This window comes from Panthera tigris, chromosome D3 (assembly GCF_018350195.1).
Source record: "Panthera tigris isolate Pti1 chromosome D3, P.tigris_Pti1_mat1.1, whole genome shotgun sequence".
In the NCBI taxonomy this organism is placed as follows: domain Eukaryota; kingdom Metazoa; phylum Chordata; class Mammalia; order Carnivora; family Felidae; genus Panthera; species Panthera tigris.
Genome location: NC_056671.1, coordinates 17,544,224 through 17,562,992, shown reverse-complemented (window position 1 = coordinate 17,562,992; position 18,769 = coordinate 17,544,224). Strand labels below are relative to the sequence as shown.

The window sequence follows — 18,769 nt, the reverse complement described above, 5'->3', positions numbered from 1 at the left end:
ATAGTTGACCAGCCTACGCCTGGGAAATACCAGGTCGAAGCTAAGCGTTGCTGGCTTTGGTCACCTGCAGCTCCCTCTGTGTCTCTAGAACTTCGTCGCCGTGAACTTGTCACTGGTGTGCACAGTCCCCTCCCTGCTCCACTCCCCGCCCAGATAGAAGAGAGGAGCAAAGTGCAACCCGGATAGGCCACCGCGAAGCTGATGGGAAGCACCATCACGTGGCGGCTGCGAGCATTTTCACGCAGCGGCTAATGTAAGCAAAATTGCCCTTCGTGCACGGACAGCCGCTTAGGGGGCGTCCAAGTAATAAGGAGGCTGTAGGCTGCTTGGATATGCAGTCTGTTGTTGTCCAAGTCGGGACCCAGTGAGCTTTAAGATGGGGTTGCTCCAGCGGGAACGGGTTAGTTAACCCCCTGCAGCACATTTCCACACCCCCCCCCACACACAAATGGCCCTTGGTCCCCAGGCTAGTCCCACCACGGGATCTGGGTCTGTATCGAGAGGAACCTCACACCTGCTGGCTTTGCTGACCTGCAAGCTCCTTCACACCCCAGCAGATCACATGCTGTTGTAAAGTGGGGGGGACCAATCACAACAGGCAGCGTCTGCCAGGAGGGGCTGTGATAATTTGTATATTTATTCTACTCTGATTGAACGCAGGCTCTCGTTTAAACCCTGGCTCTCCTGCTTCGCTTCCTAGCTGTTTGGCCTCAGGCAAGTTACTTAACCTCTCTGGGCTTTGGGGGTTTTTTTCCCCATCCAAACATGGGAATGCTAATACTACCTACCTCGTGAGGCAATTGGGACAAATTAAACTGTCAATTTGCATCATTGTGACAAATATGTCAAGCGCCTAGGACAGTGCCTGGCATGAAGAAGCACCTGGTAAATGTGAGCCGTTGTTATGCTTATACGACAGGCACTGTGCTTGGCCCAGGAGGTGCGACAGTGGCCAAAAGAGGCCTGGGTTTCTTCTGGAGCTTTCCAGAGACAGAGAGATGTATCAAGTCACCACATGTGCGTCGGGGAGGGGCACAGTGTTGTGAGATCACAGAGCGGGGCCGGCGGTCAGGAAAGGCTTTTTCTGAGGAGATGGCACATGAACTGGGTCTGAATTGTGAGTAGGAGTTACTCAGGTGATGAGCAGTAAGGAATGCTCCAGGCAGAAGGAACTGTACGTGCAAAGGTCCTGTGTCGGGAGGAAACATGAGAGGAACTAGAAGAAGGTGCTGGAACAAGGCGGCATGTGGATGAGATGAACTGGAGAGGAAGAGGGGGGGCAAGGCATCGGCTACCATGTCAGGGATTTGAGTCTTTATTCTAAAAGCAATGGGGAGCCATTGAATCCTGCACAGGCAGAGAGTTGTTCTTGAACTTGGAGCAAGGATTTTCCATTGAGGACCGGGGGCCGGAGACCTGTAGCCGCTCTGAAGTTTTAAGATGGGGAGACTCAGGGAGTCAGAGACGAGGCGACTGGGCTCTGCCTACATCTGCAGCCCAAAAAACATGCTCTTGGACTTTCACTGATTCCTTGCGTTGTTTTGCACTAAGCATTCACGCCTCCGTTTTCCAGATGAGACCGTTTTTCAGAGAGCTCAAGTGAATTGCCTAAAGCCACGCAGCAAGCTTAAAGGACCCAATTCTCATTCTCAGACCTGTGCTCTCCACCTGGCTATATTCGGTGACCCTGGATTGTGGCTTTTGGCCTGGCCACGAATCTGAAGGCCCCCAGAAGGCAAGGATAGCATCTGTCTTAGGTGGGGCTCATTCCAGTGCCTGGCATTTGTCAGGGCTCAATAAATGTGCCCTGCGCCGAGAAAGCCAGCAGCCTAGTCTTGAGGGGGACGCGTGTTTCATTCTGTCCATCCGTGGGGACCTGGTGGGTCACTTCTTATTCTAGTTCGGTTCTCCCCATAGCCAGTGTCTCTTCATTTCTCTAGGTCAGGGATCAGCTGGTGGGACAAATCTGGCTCTCCACCTGATTTTGCAAAGAAAATTTTACTGGCTCACAGCCACGCCCATTCATTACATACGGACCAGCTCTTTCCATGTTTACCACCACGGAGTTGAATTTTTTTTTTAATTTTTTTTTAACATTTATTTATTTTTGAGACAGAGAGAGACAGAGCATGAACAGGGAAGGGTCAGAGAGAGGGAGACACAGAATCTGAAACAGGCTCCAGGCTCTGAGCTGTCAGCCCAGAGCCCAACGCGGGGCTCGAACTCACGGACCGCGAGATCATGACCTAAGCCGAAGTCGGCCGCCCAACCGACTGAGCCACCCAGGCGCCCCCCGGAGTTGAATATTTGAGACAGATCCACAAAGCTGAAAAGATTTAGCCTCTGGCCCTTTACAGAAAAAGCCCCTTGCTCCTGTTATAGGGAAAGGAGTTGCCCTCTGGGCGGGGGTGGTTAGTCTATGATGTCTGAGTGGGTTTCTAACCCCTTCTGGAGAATCCTTCAGAGTCAGGCTGAGGAGCATAAGAGGAAGTGACTTGACTGGCCCATTGCTGCAGCCAAGGGGCCTTAGGAAACCACGGTTGGAAGCCTCGAGAAACACAGGGCTGGGGCGTGGGTAGGGCCGTCCCCAGAATACCCCAGAAGGGTGGAGACAGACCAAGGCAGCAAATGTCTAGTCATTCTGAAATCTAGGGTGTCTATAAAGTCCTGGCCTTGCTTGAAATCTCTGTTTCTTGATAACAAGGTCAACATGTAGATTGTTATGTCTATTTTTCTGTTTAAAAATATAGGGAAGGAAGGTTTACGGGCAAGAGGAGAGCCACCCATCGCTGGGCCAGTCAGAGATGAGCCCTGCATTTCTTTCAGTGCCTCTGCTGAGCACCCACCCTCTGCTGCGACTCTGCTCTTTATACACCTTCACCCCTGCTTTTCCACTAACGAGGCGTGAGCGCTTTGCACGGCGTGACTTTAACACCTGCCTCACGCTTCATCAGGGGGCAGGCTTCCGTGAGGGTGGGACCGGTCTGCTTTTTCCCCACCGTTTCTCTCACCTTAAGTATAATTGCTCCCGTCTCGGAAGGCATTTTTGGGGAGTGTTTCTCGGGGCCCCACTTGCAGGAGTGGAAACCCGCTCACTCTGAATGCTTGGATCTCACAGGTGTTAGGTGCCACGAGATGTGGCTTTATGGGCTCCGCACAGACCGCGCGAGGCGGAGCGCTCTTAGCAACGTCTGTTCCTCTGCGAGGTCCGCTCAGCTGTGCGAGTCTTCCCTTGAAAGGGTTTGCCGGCCCCCGGTTATTCCCTTTTTACACAGAGCGCTTCAGCCAGCACGATCACAGGCCAGGCGCCGAGACAGAGGGCTGGGCTTTCTTCCGGCTGCCCGGACCTGGGTCTGCCGCCGACGCTGTGTGACCTGGAGCGAGGCACGGCCTCGCTTTGAGCCTCAGTTTCCCCACCTCCAAAGACGGCTCTGGGCAGTACGTGAGCCGATACGATGCGCAGCGTCTGGCCTGTGGCAGAGGCCAAGGAACATGGTAAGCGTTTGTACTGCTCGGCTTTGCAGGTGAGGCAGCCAGAGGCTCGAGAGAAGCGACTTGCCCAAGGTCACACAGGTCGTACGAGGCCAGTTATCCGCCCCGCTCCCCAGCCTTGCGAGTTGTCCCCTGTAGGGCACTGCTCCCAGATGGTTTGCAAAGCTCACAGATGGCATAAAGGACCAGGTACAGTTTCCTTTTCCCCAGGCTGTGCCCGACCCTCTAGAGAAGCAGCGTGTGGCTGCATCTGGGAGGGGGAGGAAGGGATACATCTGGGGAGTGTGGGGGTCTGCATCTGCCCCCCCCCAGCCCTGCCCCCTCGGCCAGTCCTTCCACCCCAGCGCCGCGGGTGGGGGTAACAGCCTCTGATAGCCCATTCAGAGTTTAGCAAACGGCCGGCTCTCCTGGCCCCCTGGCCTGGAAGGGACCAGGGACATACCCAGTTTTAAGCCGGAAAGTTCTGCATCCCCAGAACCCGGTCGGTCTCCGGCAGACCAGGAAGGGAGACCGCCCTCCCCTTGTCCTCTGCGTCTTCAGGACCTCACTGCTGGTGTCAGAACTGTGGATCTGGTAATGGATTCTGGTTCAGGATGAGCTGGTCTGAGGGGTGGGGACCCAAGGCTGTTCCCAGAGGAGGGGCTGTCCTGTCTCTGACATGCTTGTGAACGCGGGCTAAAACATTGATCTGGAACTCCTATAACCTGAGAGTGGCCTCCAGCCCCAACGTGGGTCTGTTTCGAGCTTCTCAGTCCCTGTTCCTGAGGGCTGGCTACTTCCAAACCTGCTGGGGAAGGGTGGGAAGTTCTAACATTCTTACCTCCCCTTTTGGGGCCTCAGTTTCCCTGTCTCTGCAGACCGGGAGAGTTTCTGGTCCCTTCCAGGATGGAGGCCCCAGTGGTGAACACCCACTGGGTTTCCAGTTTCCATTAAAAAATTTTTTTTAATGTTTATTTATTTTTGAGAGAGAGAGACACAGAGAGAGAGAGAGAGAGGGAAGGACAGAGAGAGAGGGAGACACAGAATGCGAAGCAGGCTCCAGGCTCCGAGCTGTCAGCCCTGAGCCTGATGCGGGGCTCGAACCCACGAACCGTGAGATCATGACCTGAGCCGAAGTTGGCCGCCCAACTCGTTGAGCCCCCCAGGCGCCCCCGGTTTCCATTTTAAAACTGCCTGTGTGTGAGGTAGGGTAAGAAACCCTGTCCGCATATATCTTGCATCCCACCTATACAAAGCCACAGGCCAGACCCCGGGAGATGATGCTTTCCTTCACTCCCTTGAGAGTTCTGTGCTCTCTTAGGTCTCCTGGCCATTGGCCACGCTGTGCTCTCTGCCTGGGATGCCCACCCAGCCCACCCCTACTTCTCATCCCTGCACCACTTCTTGGAAGACTCTCCTGACAGCCCCTCCCTTGGCCAGGGTGGTTTAGGGGCCCCTCCCTCGCTCACCGCAGGGTGACAATACTGAGTGTAATGGTCTGTTTACTGGTTCACCTGCTGGCTTCCCCACCAGACGAAGAGCTTCTGGAGCCAGAGCCCAGAACTGCTTGCTTTTGGACCTCCGAGCACGCAGCCTTGGTGTGCCAGACGTGGCCAAATGAGCGAGTCCGGATGGAGAAATAAAATAAGCATGTCTTGCCCTGATGGACATCTTGCCATCTTGCCATCTAGCTCCTCAGAGAAGTTACCGATCGGAGCTGAAAGGACCACCTGTGCATCTAGAGATGACTCTGGAAGGAACGACTGCATCGTATTTGCAAACCTCAGGAAGGTGTGCGTTCTGTGGTTTCTCCCACCCTGGCTCCCTTCTTGGACAGGAGTCTAGAACCGTCCTTATTTGCATCTGGTCACTGCCTTCCCTCCAGGGCAGGGTCACCCCACCCCTACTCTCCATCACCGTGGGGTTGCGCTGGGGCCTCCTTAACCAGCCCTCCCCAGAAATCTTCTAGATGCTTCTTGGCGTTTTCATACCTACCAGAACCCCAGAGTGCTCCCGGGCTCAGCAGGTCCCAGTCCGTCACCACCCACCCAGTCTCAATCAACATTGTCACCAAAACTGTCACAAACAAGGGGGTGTGGGCCGTCACGTGGCCCTGTCTGAGTAACCACATTCTCGCTTCCTTCTTTCACACAGGCCGTTGAAGGTTGGCAGGGTCTGGGACCACAGCCCCGGGTGCCACAGCAGTGCCCTGGCAGTGTGGGCTCGGTCCCTGTCACTGAGGCAGAGAAGCGGCTTCTCCCCGGCTCACGAGGCAGCTGTCCCATGCTCTGCTGAGCAGGGTAAGTGCCAGCTCACAAAACCATAGGGAGTGGCTGGGGGGAGCTGTGGGACCGGCAGGCCTGGCCTGCCTGACAGCCGAGGGCAGTCCCGGGGCAGGACCTGAGCTCCGAACCAGAGCTTGGGCTCGGGGTGAGGGGAGAGGGGCTCAGGATCGAGGTCGTGGCCTTATTCCACAGTCTCTTCCAGATCCTTAACTTCTATCCCAACCTTCCCATCGGGTCTGCCAGCAGCTGCTGGCTCGGAGAGGGTGAGGTTTCTTAATAGAAAAAGTCCGAAAAATCAGAGCATTTCTCTAAAAATCATGCTACCCCTCCTTTCATACAAGGCATGGGGAGGTGAAGGGATTTGCTCAGAACAGAGCTGGGGTTAGGGCTGGGTGATTCCAGAAAGGGGGAGCAGGTGCAGGGCCTGTCTGGAAGCTTCTGAGGCTCTGGATCCATAAAAATATTGTCTCCAGAGCTGCATTCTTTTTTTGTTTTTCCCTCACTTTATTTATCTACCTATCTATCTATCTATCTATTTATTTATTTATTTATTTATTTATTTATGTTTATTTATTTATTTGAGAGAGAGTGCAATCAGGGGAGGGGCAGAGATTGAGAATCCCAAGCAGGCTCCGCATTGTCAACGCGGAGCCCCACGCAGGGTTCAGACTCACGAACCATGAGATCATGACCTGAGCCGAAATCAAGAGTCGGGGACCTAACCAACTGAGCCATCCAGGCGCCCCTCCAAAACTGCGTTCTTTGCACTTTCACTTGTTACGACGTTGAAAAAATTGTTGAAAAAATACGAAAAAAAAAAATACGAAAAAGTATGAAAATATTAGAATTAGGACACTAATATTGCTGGCAAAAGAGAAAATAATCATCAGAATTTGAGTACTCTTAGGTATTTGTATTTGGGGTGCTTTAGGGGCGTAAAGGAGAGTGGTGGGGGGGTAGTACCTAAAGCTATGGCCCCCAACACACACACATGCACACACATACACACACACACACACACACACACACACCATAGACAATGATCTAGGGCTCCAGGCGCCGGGAGTTCTCTTCCTTCCCTCCTGGACCCTCTCGTTTTCCTCCTCTCCCATCTCTGACTTCGAGTCCCCCGAGAGCAGGCTTCTCACTGGGCAAGGGGCTCAGGAGGTGACCCCCCCGCCCCCTGCCTAGGCCCAGATGTGTTGGTGGCTTCCTTTGGGGCTTGCCTGGCCACACCCAAAATGGTCTATGCCTTCCTCACCAGGCTAGGCCAGCAACCAAGGGAGATTGAAACCCGGATAGCGGAAGGGACCGGGCTGTTGGGCTGAGCGCCTCTGGGGAAGCTCGGCCAGGCTGGAGCAGGGGCTTCGGAGGGCCCGGGAATCGTCCAAGCATTCTGTGCCCCCTTTGTGCAGATGGGAAACCCTCAGAGGGGACAAGCGGCTGCCCACGGTGGCCTGGCTGGGAGGTGGCCGGGCTTGGACGTACCGCGGCCCCGTCTGGCTGCAGGACCCTCGCGGAGCCCCCGGAGACCCCGGCCCTGGCTTCTCAGTCTCCTTTGCTGACCTTGAGCAAGAAGATGGTGGGGGTGGGGCGGAGCACGAGACTCAGGCGAGAAGGAGACAGCATGGCTGGAGCGTGTCTGTGCGTCTGTGTGCTTGTCCACCTGGCTGTCGACACAGGTCTTCCGCCAGCCATGGGTTGTTAAACTAAAACCAGGGGTAGGTCTCTTTGAATTCACGTGTGCAAAACAGCTTACCTCCTCTGGACCAGGCTAGCCAATTCAGGGTCCAAAAGGGGAAAGTTAGGTTTTTTGGTAGGTGGGCAAAACCCCAAAATCTTCACCGTCACTGTGGCTCATGTTCCTGCAAAGGCTACGGAACAGTAAACAGGTGTATCTGTGGTATTAAAATGCATGGGGGGTGGGGCGCCTGGGGGGCCCAGTAGGTTGGGCATCTGACTCCTGATCTCAGCTCAGGTCTTGATCTCAGGGTCGCGAGTTCAGACGCACTTAAGGAAAAAAAAATTTAAGGGGAAGAAAGTCTGAAAGGGCTCCTTGGTGGGGGCGGAGGAGATGCTGAGAAAAGGTGGGGAAGTGCAGGCACCGTGCGGGAAGCCTGAGGGCACGTGTCCTGTGCACCTGCCTGCTGGTGGCCTCTGTCCCATTCACGCACCACCCCTGCAGCGGGCGTTTAATGATCCCCAGGAGGCCAGGCCTGTCGGTGCTGGGGACCCAGCGGAGACTGCCCTGCAAGAGCTTGTGATCTGGCGGAGGCAGTGGGGCAGCCACGGTGCCCGTGCCGATGGGCAGGTGTCACAGTGCCTGCTGAGCCCTGCGCATGTGGTGTGAACGGTGACATCTCTCCTGTCCCCTTGGAGTTTATGGGCCAGTGGGAATGGAGTTTTAGACAGTAAACATTTTATTTATTTATTTTTGATTGTTTTATTTTTAATTTTTCTTAATGTTTATTTATTTTTGGGAGAGAGAGAGAGCATGAGCGGGGAGGAGCAGAGAGCTTGGGAGACACAGAATCCGAAGCAGGCTCCAGGCTCCGAGCTGCCAGCACAGAGCCCGACGCGGGGCTCGAACCCACAAACAGCAAGATCATGACCTGAGCCGAAGTCAGAGACTTAATTGAGCCACTCAGGCGCCCCTATTTATTTTTTAGAGAGAGAGAAAAAGAGAGAGAGAGCACGATGAGTAGGGGAGGGGCAGAGGGAGAGAGTGAAAGAATGTTAAACAGGCTCCAAGCCCAGTGTGGAGCCCGATGTGGGGCTCTTGATCTCGCGACCATGAGATCATGAGCTGAAATCAAGAGTCAGATGCTTAACCGACTGAGCCACCCAGGAGCCTCAAGTAAGCAAACATTTTAAATGGTTTAAACAATGGGAATGACTATGCCTGAGCAATCCAGGATGGCTTCTTGGAGAAGGTGCCATTTGCTCAACTCTGGAGAATAGATGGGATTATTAATCCCTCACATGGGATTAATAGAGGAGGTTGTAGGGCCTGAGTGAGCTAGTAATTCATGTATAGCTCTCAAACCAGTGCCTGGAACCTTGTCTACACTTGACACATGTGCTTTGCAAACCAGGCATGGGCCAGGGCTTGCGGTGGAGACAGTTTTCTAGGGCTCCCCGTCCCAGCCCCCTCCGCCAAGATCAGAGGTAGGTAAGTCAAAGCTATGCCTTTGGGGATATTTCCGGGAGATGGCCCTAAATGCAGAATGACGAGGACAACAGCTGGCCATTGTTGAGCACTTAATGTGTGCTAAACCCTCAGCCTGAGCCAGCTCACTTCAACCCACAACCACCCCACTCCGTGCTGTCATTGTCTTCGTATTCCAGATGAGGAGCCTGTGGCTCAGAGAGGTGAGTTCGGTTGCCCAAGGTCACGCAGCTTGTAAGTGCCAGAGCCGGGGACTGGATCTGGTTTGACTGGATCAGATCCTGATCGGATCTGATCCTGAGCTGGGCCAGGCTGGGCCGGGGCCTATCCTGTCCGCCAGCCCTGAGAAATGCCCTGAGGTCTGAGGGGGAGGGCACCTGGGCCTCGGTTTGACCTTCTTGTTGATCTGGAGCCTTCCCTTCTCTTGGTGGCTGTTTCACCCACACCCTGAGATGCTCAGTCTTTCACATCTTAAGGTTCCAAACTCTTGAGTGCTGGGATTCCCGGGATCCAAGATTCTGAATGCAAAGTCCCAAGCTTCTTACAGCGCCCTGGCGTCTTCCCCACGCCTGGAGCAGGGTGTGGGCCCCCCGCCAGCAGCCTGCCCCTCCACAGCCTGGGTGGGGCTCGGGCAGAGCACCCTGGTTTTAGGGTGAAAGACAGGAAACGGGCCGTATCTGACCTACTCTGTTAGGCAAGCAGGAAGAGTGTGACAAGGGTGTGACAACTCTGCCCCTCTCTCAGAGCCCCCCTCCTGTGGTGAGTGACCGTTTTCCTGCCTCCGGGGGAGAAAGGTGGAAGGTGGGGGCTTCACCGCTCTGAGGAACGGACTTCACTCTCCTGAGCCTTGCTGTCCTAATCTGTGTAATGGGATTCCCAAAGGCCAGTGCCAGGGTGGAGGTGAGTAGGGTGATGACATGGTCCAGCCGCAGTGGGGCCTTCTGGAATACCACCGTCCTCATATCACCATGCATTTAACTTGAAGTAAAGTTAGTATCCTCCCTGCCAGACACAGCGCTCCTCTCCTTGCTACCTGCACGGCCCCCTCGGAGTCACAGGACCCCCAGGAGCCGGGATTTTTTTTTCCTGTCGAATGGGCTGATGCCTGCCCAGCCACAGCCTGGCTCGCGGCTGTGATGTCCATGGTCCCTGTCCCTTGAGGTCTGTGGGACGGCAGGCAGCAGGCTGGGGTGACCGGCCACCCCAGCTTGCCTGGGACTGAGGCCACGGGATGAGGGATGAGGGGATGATCTTCAGCACTAACATCAGGAATCCTGGACGAGGGTGGTGGCCCTAATTAGACCTGGGCTGGGAGATGGGAGCTTTTCCGGTGTGCTCTGTCTCATCTCAACACACAGGGAGGCCTCTGCTCTCACGCTGGACCCGAGGCCTCCCTCACTGCCCATGGTGGAGGTGGGGAGGCTGCCGCGTCCGTACCTTCCCTGATTCTGAGATTTCTGTTTCCTCTGCCCCTCTGGGCACAGCCCCCAAGAGGCTTTCTCAGTAAAACACTCTCTGCCGGATGCCAGCTTCAGGGACCTTCCCTGCAGCATGCTATTAGATTCTCAGGACCATTCTTTGAAGCAAGGTCACCCATTTTACAGATTAGGACACTGAGGCTCAGAGAGGGTGGAACGAGGCTCAGGTGACACGGCTGCTGAGCGGTCTCTCCTCCACCCCAAGTTGCCTCTGCATGCAGGGGAGGTGGGGATGGGCGCAGGGAGAGGGCAGGGGAGGGCGAGAGCCTCCTCCACGCCCTCCTCCACCCTCCACGCAGGAACAGCGGGTGGGGCCTTTTTTTTTTTTTTTTTTTTGTTCCTAGCCTCTCTGCTTCCAGGAAGTGGCTGAGAGCTCTGCCTTCCAGGAACCGAGAGCTGCCTGAGTGGGGGGTGAAGGGTACAAGTCTTCGTAATTTTGAAATACTATCCAAGCTGGTGGCTTCTTCCTAAAGTCCCCCTCCCCCGCCCCGCCCCAGGAAAGCGGGGCCAAGATCAGGCCCTGTCCTCTACCCCCCAAGCAGGAGCTCCACCCTTGTGCAAAGAAACTGCCTCCTGAAGAGGGAGACAAAGAATGTGTGTGTGTGTGTGTGTGTGTGTGTGTGTGTAGGGGGGGGATACGTTTAGTAAGCACCTACTTGATGGGGTTTTGGAATGATGGGAGTTTGGAACTGACAGCCAAGAAAGGTTTCTTGAAGACATCTTTGGTGCAAAAAGGTGATTTTGCCTTAAGGCTCTGGGCTAAGACCCGGGGGCAGGAAGAGCTGCCCTGGGGCTGTAAACTCTGGAGTTGGGGGAGGTGAAGACAAAAGGGAGGCCTCCAGAAGGACTTTGATGTGCTAAAGAGGGCTCCTAAGATACCTGAGGCCTTGCAGTTGTCAAGCTAAGGTGGTTTTCCTTCTAGTGAGGCATTAACATTAGGACGGCAGGGGGTTCCTGGAGAAACGTTCTGTTCTGTTTTGCCTCAAGTATTCGTCAATGGGCTGCAGGTTATAAATACACTTAATCTTACCCGCCATTTCCTTCTTACCTTTGTTCCCCACATCGCTGTGGAGGGGAGGGTGATGTTGGGGCTCCAGGAAACTGAGTCTAGGGGTTTCTGGAGATTAAGCTATTGATAGATTGCCTTTTCCTTGTAATTTACCAAGGCGTTTGTAAACGGAGAGAGAGACTCAGGTCCTGCAAAACTGTGATCTCTATCAGCTAACCATTTGTTATCTTTCCTTTCCTTTGTTCTTGGGCAGCCAAGGGTGCCTGAGGACTATCACACACATCCCGCCTAGGGAGGGGGGGGTGTGCTAGCTTGTGCTTGGCCCTCAACTTGCCTTATGGCCCCTCATCCTAGTGGGAGCCTGGAACTTTTGAATCCATTCTCTTGTATTCCTTTAACAGCTCGATGAGATAGATGTGGTTTGTTATCCCCATTTTGCAGATGAGAAAACTGAGGCTCAGCAATTCAAGGTCCTACAGCTTCTATGGGACAGAACTGAGACCGGAACATCTTTTTCTCTCCCCCCATAGCCTGTTCTCTCAATGCTGTGCCCTGCATAGCCCTCGGGACATATGGGGCTGACCTTTCTGGGTGAGATGGCCTTCAAGGTCTCCTTATTCTTAGTCTGCCCTCCTTCCCTCAGCTGGGTCCCCAACCCCCGCCATAGATACAACAAGCTAAGGTCTCTTCCAAGCCTTTGGTCCTTCTGCCCCCTCAGCTAGGTCAGCTTTCTCCACAAAGCCTTCCCGAATCTTCACTGGGTTCCAGTCTGATCTCTGGCAGCTGTGTGCCTTTGGGCAAGTTGCTTTACCTCTCTGAGGTAGAGCTTCATCTCTCCACGGTAAAATGAAGATAATTGTCCGTGATGAGGTTTTGGAGTGATGGTGGGGTTTGGAGCTGACGGCCAAGAAAGAATTCTTGAAGACGTCTTCGGTGCAAAAAAAAGTGATTTTCTTAAAGCACGGGGACAGGACCCGTGGGCAGGAAGAGCTGCACCGGGGTGGTGAAGGGTTACTGGTTTATGCTATGGAGTCGAGGGAGGTAAAGTCAAGATGAAGTTTCTCTCTTTTTAAAATTTATTTACTCTTCCTTTATTTTTGAGAGAGAGACAGAATGTGAGTGGGTTAGGGGCAGAGAGAGAGGGAGACACAGAAGCAGAAGCAGGCTCCAGGCTTCGAGCTGTCAGCACAGAGCCCGATGCGGGGCTCGAACTCACAAGCTGTGAGACCATGACCTGAGCTGAAGTTGGATGTTCAACCGACTGAGCCACCCAGGGGCCCCTAAGATTACCTTTTTCTTGTAATTTACTCAGATATTTGTCAACTGACGGAGACTCATGTCCTGCATGACTGTGACCTGTATCAGCTAGCCGTTTGTTTTCTGTCCTTTCCTTTGACCTTGGGCAGGAAGCAGTACCTGAGGAATATCACACATATCCCACCTGGGGCTGGGGTGTGTGTCTGTGTGTGTACAGGTGCACACGCGCGTGTGTGGGTGTGTGCGCGTGCACTAGCTTGTACTTTGCCCTCAGCTTGAGGGCCTGATGTGTCTGGTGCAAATATCATGAAGTTTGGTTTGAGAAATTATTTTATTTTATTTTTGAACTTTTTTTAGCGTTTAGTTTTGGGATAGAGCGAGAGTGGGGGACGGGCAGAGAGAGAGAGAGGAGACAGAGGACCTAGAGTGGGCTCTACGCTGACAGCACAGAGCCCCACATGGGGCTCAAACCCATGAACTGTGAGATCATGACCTGAGCTGAAGTCAGACGCTTAACCGACCGAGCCACCCAGGCGCCCTGGTTTAAGAAATTATTTTAAGACACGATTTTTTAAATTTATTTTTTTAAATGTCAGTACTTTTTTAAAAAAATTTTTTTTAACGTTTATTTATTTTTGAGACAGAGAGAGACAAAGCATGAACGGGGGAGGGGCAGAGAGAGAGGGAGACACAGAACCGGAAGCAGGCTCCAGGCTCTGAGCCATCAGTCCAGAGCCCGACGAGGGGCTCGAACCCACGGACCGTGAGATCGTGACCTGAGCTGAAGTCGGATGCTTAACCGACTGAGCCACCCAGGCGCCCCAGTACTTTTTTTTTAATGTTTATTTACTTTGAGAGAGCCCATGTGCGCTCTGGGAAGGGGCAGAGAGAGAGAGAGAGAGAGAGAGAGAATCCTAAGCAGGCTCTGTGCTGTCAGCACAGAGCCCGATGTCAAGCTCCATCCCACAAACCATGAGATCGTGACCTGAGCCGAAGTCAGGAGTCAGACTTTTAATCAACTGAGCCACCCAGGCACCTGAAGGACTTTTTTTTCTTTATTTATTTTGAGAGACAGAGAGAGAGCGTGAGTGGAAGAGAGGCAGAGAGGGAGAGAGAGACTCCCAAGCTCAATCGGCTTAACCGATTGAGCCGCCCAGGTGCCCCCAGGCTGCCATTTTGGAAACCAACATAATTCTAACTAACAAGTGGAGGAGGTCAAGTGGAGCCTGGGAGCTGAGGGGCCTAGGAGTACGTTATAGTCACTCAAGGAATGATGAGCAACTGGTCTCTGCTCTAAATTAGGTGAAGGACAAGGAAAAGTACTGGAACTGACCCAGGCTCTGCCCCAGACACAGTGCTTGGGATTGCACACTGCTGAAGGTATTGTATCCAAGGAAACCAGGAATACGTGAATCCTGGCCCAGGACACAGCCACAGGATTCTCAAGTGCATGACTCCGAATCCCATAAACAACAGCCCGTGCCAGGGGAAGCATAAGGGGAGAGAGAGCAATCAAGAAAGCAAGTTCAGGGGCGCGTGGGTGGCTCAGTTGGTTGAGCATCCGACTCTTGATTTCAGCTCAGGTCATGATCTCACGGTTCCTGAGATCGAGCCCTGGGTTAGGCTCTGTGCTGACAGCATGGAGCCTGCTTGGGATATTCTGTCTCTCTCTCTCTCTCTCTCTCTCTCTCTCTCAGAAATAAACAAGCTTAAACTTTATATATATGGGTGTTCACAATGCTGGGAAGAAAGACCAATGAGATGGTCAAAAGCAGAGGCCCTGCCCTTTTTGGCTACTGGTCCGGGGGCTGAAGGGTCACAGCAGAATGGACCCCCAGGCAAGTGAAATGACTATCAGCTGCCTGAGGGCAGGACTGTTCCAAGAAGATGTGTTTTCTCCTGGCCCCAGATAGTACAGTTGATGGCTCTGGGCCCTTGAGGACTTACAGGATCGGCTTACTGATGGAGGCAAAGTAGCCGCCCTTTTCGGGAGCTTGTCATGGGAACCGAGTGCTAAGGGCTTTGTAGGGCCTGTTTCATTCTCACTATAAGCCACGAGGTAGGTACTGTCCTCCCAAAATGTGGAAGTGAGGACAGAAGGGAACCAGACCAAGCTGAGACACTGAGAAAGGAGGGGGAAGAAACTGAGAATCTGAAGAACAGGCCTGGGCTATGTAGGGTGGGAGCCAAGACAAAGGAGAATGGAACAGAGGGACACAGAGAGACGTATCAGGAACCGTCTCCTCAAAAAAAAAAAGGCCTCAAGGGTCCAAACAAGCAGCTTTATCCTGCACACCTGTGGTCTCCAAACTCTTCTGCTCACGAACCCCATCAGTGGACAATACGGATGCATTGATCTACGAATTATGCACAGAAATAGAAATTACGAAGTGGATGACATAATTATATAACTGGACGCTGTAATATTTCCTTTCTATACCCCGGTGGGCGGTCTTGCCCGCAATTTTAAAGTTTTAATCAGAAAGGCAGGGAGTTAGGTCGGTTACGTGTTGGACTTTGCCTCAGGGCGTGATCTCATGGTTTGTGAGTTCGAGCCCCACGTCGGGCTCCATGCTGACCGTGTGGAGGAGCCTGCCTGGGATTCTCGCTCCCTCCTCTCTCTCTGCCCCTCCCCCTCTCGCGCTTCCTCTCTCCCTCTCAAAATTAGTAAACCTAAAAAAAGGAGTTAATGTTGATAAATAACGATGGCCGCTATTTGCTGGGGGGCTACCGCGTACCAGGTAAATGCCAGGTTACGAGGACGCTAGGTGCCTGCCCCAGGTCAGACACCCTCCTAGCTGAGGCTGTCCGGGGTTGCAGTAGAGGGTGCTCGGCAGGCCCAGGGGTGAGCCTGTCCTGATGTCCCTCTGTCTGTGTCTGCCTCCAGGTGCCATGCCTCTGCAAGTCCTCCTGCTTCTGATTTTGCTGGGCTCTGACAGCAGCCTGCAGCTGCGGGAGACATGGGAGAATGGAACCTTTGAGGCCCCGGACCCCCTGCTTGTGCAGGGCCAGAAACAAGTGGAGGAGGACCCAGAACAAGACATGTATGACTATATTGGCACGGACCCTCCAGAGACGCTTTTTACAAATAGCCCTGGGCCTGTGCCCCTGACCTGGACATTTCTGGCTGAGATGGCAACATTGGGGCAGAAGGATTCCGGAACTCCTGAACAAGCCACTCTGGTGATAGCCAGAGGGGACTCCGTTGGCCTGTACCCAAGAGGGATGGCCATGGGGGATCTGAGCATGGAAGTGGCCACGCAGGGGGTTCCCGTCACACTGGGCCCTCTGAGCAAAGAACACGTCACTGCGTTACTTCCCATCACAGAGGCTTCATCCACAGAGGGGGCTCCATCCACAGAGCTGGCCACCATTGAGGCCCTGTCCACGGGGCCGGCAACCACAGAGGCACAGACCACACAACCTGCGGCCACAGAGGCCCCGTCCACGGGGCCGGCAGCCACAGAGGCACTGACCACACAACCTGCGGCCACAGAGGCCCCGTCCACGGGGCCGTCAGCCACAGAGGCACTGACCACACAACCTGCGGCCACAGAGGCCCCGTCCACGGGGCCGGCAGCCACAGAGGCACTGACCACACAACCTGCGGCCACAGAGGCCCCGTCCACGGGGCCGTCAGCCACAGAGGCACTGACCACACAACCTGCGGCCACAGAGGCCCCGTCCACGGGGCCGGCAGCCACAGAGGCACAGACCACACAACCTGCGGCCACAGAGGCCCCGTCCACGGGGCCGGCAGCCACAGAGGCACAGACCACACAACCTGCGGCCACAGAGGCCCCATCCACGGGGCCGGCAGCCACAGAGGCACAGACCACACAACCTGCGGCCACAGAGGCCCCGTCCACGGGGCCGGCAGCCACAGAGGCACAGACCACACAACCTGCGGCCACAGAGGCCCCGTCCACGGGACCAGAAGCCACGGATGCCCTGTCCACATCCACGGAGCCCACTGCCACAGAGGCCCTGTCCACAGATCCTGCCACCACGAAGGTCCCATCCACAGGTCCTGCGACCACAAGGAGCCTAACCATGGCCCTGCTTGTGCCCTCTGATCCTTACAACAGCACCACCGTGGCAGTAGGCAATTCATCTGATGGCTTCATCAAACAATGGAAAAATAATCAGAATCTTGCCCCCCAGAGCTCCGTGGCCCCCAGCCCCACAGAGGCTCTGGACCGCATCCCTGTGAAGCAGTGCCTGCTGGCCATCCTCGTCCTGGCCCTGGTGGCCACAACCTTCCTCGTGTGCACAGTGGTGCTGGCTGTCCGCCTCTCTCGCAAGAATCACATGTACCCTGTGCGCAATTATTCCCCCACTGAGATGGTCTGCATCTCGTCCCTGCTGCCTGAGGGGGGCGAAGCGCCCTCAGCCACGGCCAACGGGGACCTGCCCAATGCCAAGAGCCAGGGCCTAAAGGCGGGGCCGAGGGAAGGCCGAGATGGGGATGACCTCACCTTGCAGAGTTTCCTCCCTTAACCCCCACCCCTCACCTGCTCATCCATCTGAACAGGACCCTCGCCTCCCTGCTCCCAGCGGGCCACCACTGAGCACCCCGGCTCTGTTCCACGGGTCCGGGCTTCCTTGGGGCCCCTAGGGATGGGGATCTCTAGGACAGAGCCCCCAGGTGCCCCACAGGAAGGAGAGCAGCTGAACTCTTGCAGCCAAAGCAGGACTGTGGGCAAGCCACCGCATCCTCCCTCCTGCCTCCGGGGGGGCCCTGGGGAGATCCCTCCACCTCCCTGTCTCCCACCTGTCTGGGTTCCCTCTGAGGCCTTCCACGGCTGGAGCCTCATCCCCAAGCACCCGGTGAAGCCCCCGCCCTCACGCCCATTTTCTTCTGGTTGCCATGGTCACCGCACAGGAAAGGGGGCATTTTGGGGGCAGGAGTGCTGGATTCTGAAGGCCATTCCCTGCCCCTCTCCGACTTGGGGCAGCTTGGGTTTTCTTGGGCATCTCCCCAGGGAGCCCAGGGTGAGATCCTGGCCTGGGAGGGCTGGGGCGGGCTTGGAGAGCCCAGGGCCATACCTTTCTTTGGGGCTGTGTGGGTCATCGTTCACTGAAATATCCCACTCCCCAGCCCGCGGCCCGGGACAGCGCAGGTGCTCAATAAGTATTCGATAAACTAATGGTGGCTGTTTCAGGGCGTCAAGGTGTCTCCTGCTGGGGCTTTGGTCCCTTGCTGTTCACCCCGGCCCCGGCCCGCTCCAGAACCCCCCCAACCCCCCGGTCTATGCCTTAAGTTTTCAGTATTGTCTCTTGGACACTGGGGGCATCTTGGTACATCCTTGGGCAGCCGGGAAGGTTTTAGGCCGTTGGGGGCGGGTGGGGAAACTGTTCCCCGAATCCACTTTATTCAACTCCCCCGCCCCCCATGACCCAGTTCTGGCATACAGAATTTGGTTCCCGCCCCAACTCTCAGACAAACGCGTCCTCTCAAGGTCAGTGCCATCCTCCCCAGAAACTCACCCTGACCTCTCCTGGGGAGGGGGGGGAGGTGGCCTGTCGCCCATTTAACACCCACTCCTCACAGGGCTGAGCACAGCTGCGGCCTACAAGGTTTTCGTACAAAATTTGGGGCCAGCAAACCTTTTTCTTAAATGGCCAGACCAAAAATATGTGACGTTTTGCAGACCGTGCGGTCCCCGTTGCAACTCGTCAGTTCCATCCTTGGTCCTCGTAGATTGTGGGTGATCGTTGACGATGTGTCACAAATGAATAGGGTTGGCTGCGTTCTAATAAAACTTTTATTTACAAACAAAGCGGCAGGCTGGATTTGGCTCTGTGTTCGCTGACCCCTGATCTGAGCATCGGGTGAGCAGCTGGCCCGGTTTGCGTGGGACTTTGGTGAATGTAGCACCGGGAGCCCTATGTTGGGGGAAACCGCTCAGCCCCAGCAAATCAAGAAGTTGGCTGCCCTATTTAAGCAACACTCACCGTGTGCGTGCGTTACCACATTCGGACCCACGCTGACCCCGAGGGTCGGATCAGAAAGCCAAGGCTTCCACAGTGGCTTCAACAGTAGCTGAGCCCGGGGGCGCCTGGGGGGGCTCAGTCGGTTAAGCGTCGGACTTCGGCT

At 54.9% G+C, this 18,769-nt stretch overlaps 1 protein-coding gene and 1 long non-coding RNA gene across 3 annotated transcripts; one reads left to right on the top strand and one right to left on the bottom strand.

Annotated features, from left to right (window-relative positions):
- Positions 1-1,548: 1,548 nt before the first annotated feature.
- Positions 1,549-5,616, bottom strand: LOC122232416. The gene is made up of 2 exons (XR_006209761.1): positions 5,467-5,616; positions 1,549-1,978 (listed from the first exon to the last, which is right to left on the bottom strand). It is a non-coding gene; the product is annotated as an uncharacterized LOC122232416 (long non-coding RNA).
- SELPLG (selectin P ligand) lies at positions 5,244-18,452 on the top strand. 2 transcript variants are annotated; one of them, XM_042961596.1, is made up of 4 exons: positions 5,244-5,262; positions 5,626-5,771; positions 15,557-16,077; positions 16,378-18,452. In XM_042961596.1, exons 3-4 carry the CDS (start codon positions 15,562-15,564, stop codon positions 17,167-17,169), a joined length of 1,308 nt encoding a protein of 435 aa, XP_042817530.1. In that variant the 5' UTR covers positions 5,244-5,262; positions 5,626-5,771; positions 15,557-15,561; the 3' UTR covers positions 17,170-18,452. The 2 variants fall into 2 exon arrangements, with proteins under 2 accessions (XP_042817530.1, XP_042817529.1); XM_042961595.1 differs by lacking the exon at positions 5,244-5,262 and having other exon boundaries at positions 15,557-18,452.
- Positions 18,453-18,769: the final 317 nt, after the last annotated feature.